General features: G+C 42.9%; 1 protein-coding gene across 1 annotated transcript in view; it reads left to right on the top strand.

Moving 5' to 3' along the window:
* Positions 1 to 1180, top strand: part of NBEAL1 (neurobeachin like 1) — a 211707-nt gene that overhangs the window by 148160 nt on the left and 62367 nt on the right. The window contains exon 37 of the mRNA XM_008073238.2: positions 579 to 727. Coding sequence (XP_008071429.2) covers positions 579 to 727 — 149 coding nt within the window. The remainder of the gene's footprint in view (positions 1 to 578; positions 728 to 1180) is intronic.

Raw genomic sequence — 1180 nt, forward strand, 5'->3', positions numbered from 1 at the left:
GTGGCCGCTCCTGGCCACCGCAGCCTCGACCTGCTGGGCTCCGGCGATCCTTCCGCTTCAACCTTCCAAGCAGCTGGAACTATAGGCCCGCGCTACCACACCCGGCTCATTTTGATTTATTGTAGAGATGAGGTCTCGCCAAGTTGCCCAGGCGGGTCTCGAACCTGCGGATTCAGGCACTCCACTCACCTCAGCCTCCCAAAGGCGTAGGATTACAGGCTGAGCCACCGAGCCTGGCGAAAAAATAAATTTATAAGCAAGCTGGGCGTGGTAGCACAAGCCTGAGTTCCAGCTACTTTGAAAGGCTAAGGCGGAAGGATCACCTGAGCACAGCAGGTCGAGGCTGCAGTGGCCAAGAACATGCCACTGCACTCTAGCCTGGGTGGCAGAGTGAGACTTCAACTCAAAAAAATATATAAAATAAAATTATGAAAGCAGAAATTCATGAAAGAGAAAACCAAAAAACAGAAAGAAAAACTAAAGAAAGCAAAAAGATTTATATTTGAATATGGAATTCCTTTTTAATTTAAGAAAAATAAATCATTGATTTTTTCCTTATTTATCTTTTGTTTTTACAGTGATGAGAAAGAAGACCAGGAACAAAAAGAAAAACTGGTATTGATGGAAGACTGTGAACTCATTACAATAATTGATGTAATTCCTGGTAGATTAGAAATCACTACTCAACACATTTACTTCTATGATGGCAGCATTGAAAAAGAAGATGGTGAGAAGTTCTGGGAGAATAATTTTTGTTGTTCAATAATTAAATGTCCAACATATCAACCATAAATGAGAAGAAGAAAGCAGTAGAATGGAACTATGAAATTGTAGTCTATCATGTAAAAGGAGAAATGGAAAGTCAACATGGGGTTGAATTTATTATTCAACAGTATGTTGAAAGCCAAGTGTAGTGGTTTATGCCTGTAATCCCAGTACTTTGGGAGTCCAAGACAAGAAGATTACTTGAGTCCAGGAGTTTGAGACCAACCTGGGTAACATACTGAGACCCATCACTACCAAAATAATGTTTTCTGTAGCCAGTCTCGGTGGCTCAGCCTGTAATCCCGTGCCTATGGGAGGCTGAGGTGAGTGGATTGCCTGAGCCCATGGGTTTGAGACCCGCCTGGGCAACTTGGTGAGACCTCATCTCTACAATAAATCAAAATGAGCCGGGGGT

Source organism: Carlito syrichta, unplaced genomic scaffold, assembly GCF_000164805.1.
Source record: "Carlito syrichta isolate Samal-C Ts95f unplaced genomic scaffold, Tarsius_syrichta-2.0.1 Scaffold315782, whole genome shotgun sequence".
Classification (NCBI taxonomy): domain Eukaryota; kingdom Metazoa; phylum Chordata; class Mammalia; order Primates; family Tarsiidae; genus Carlito; species Carlito syrichta.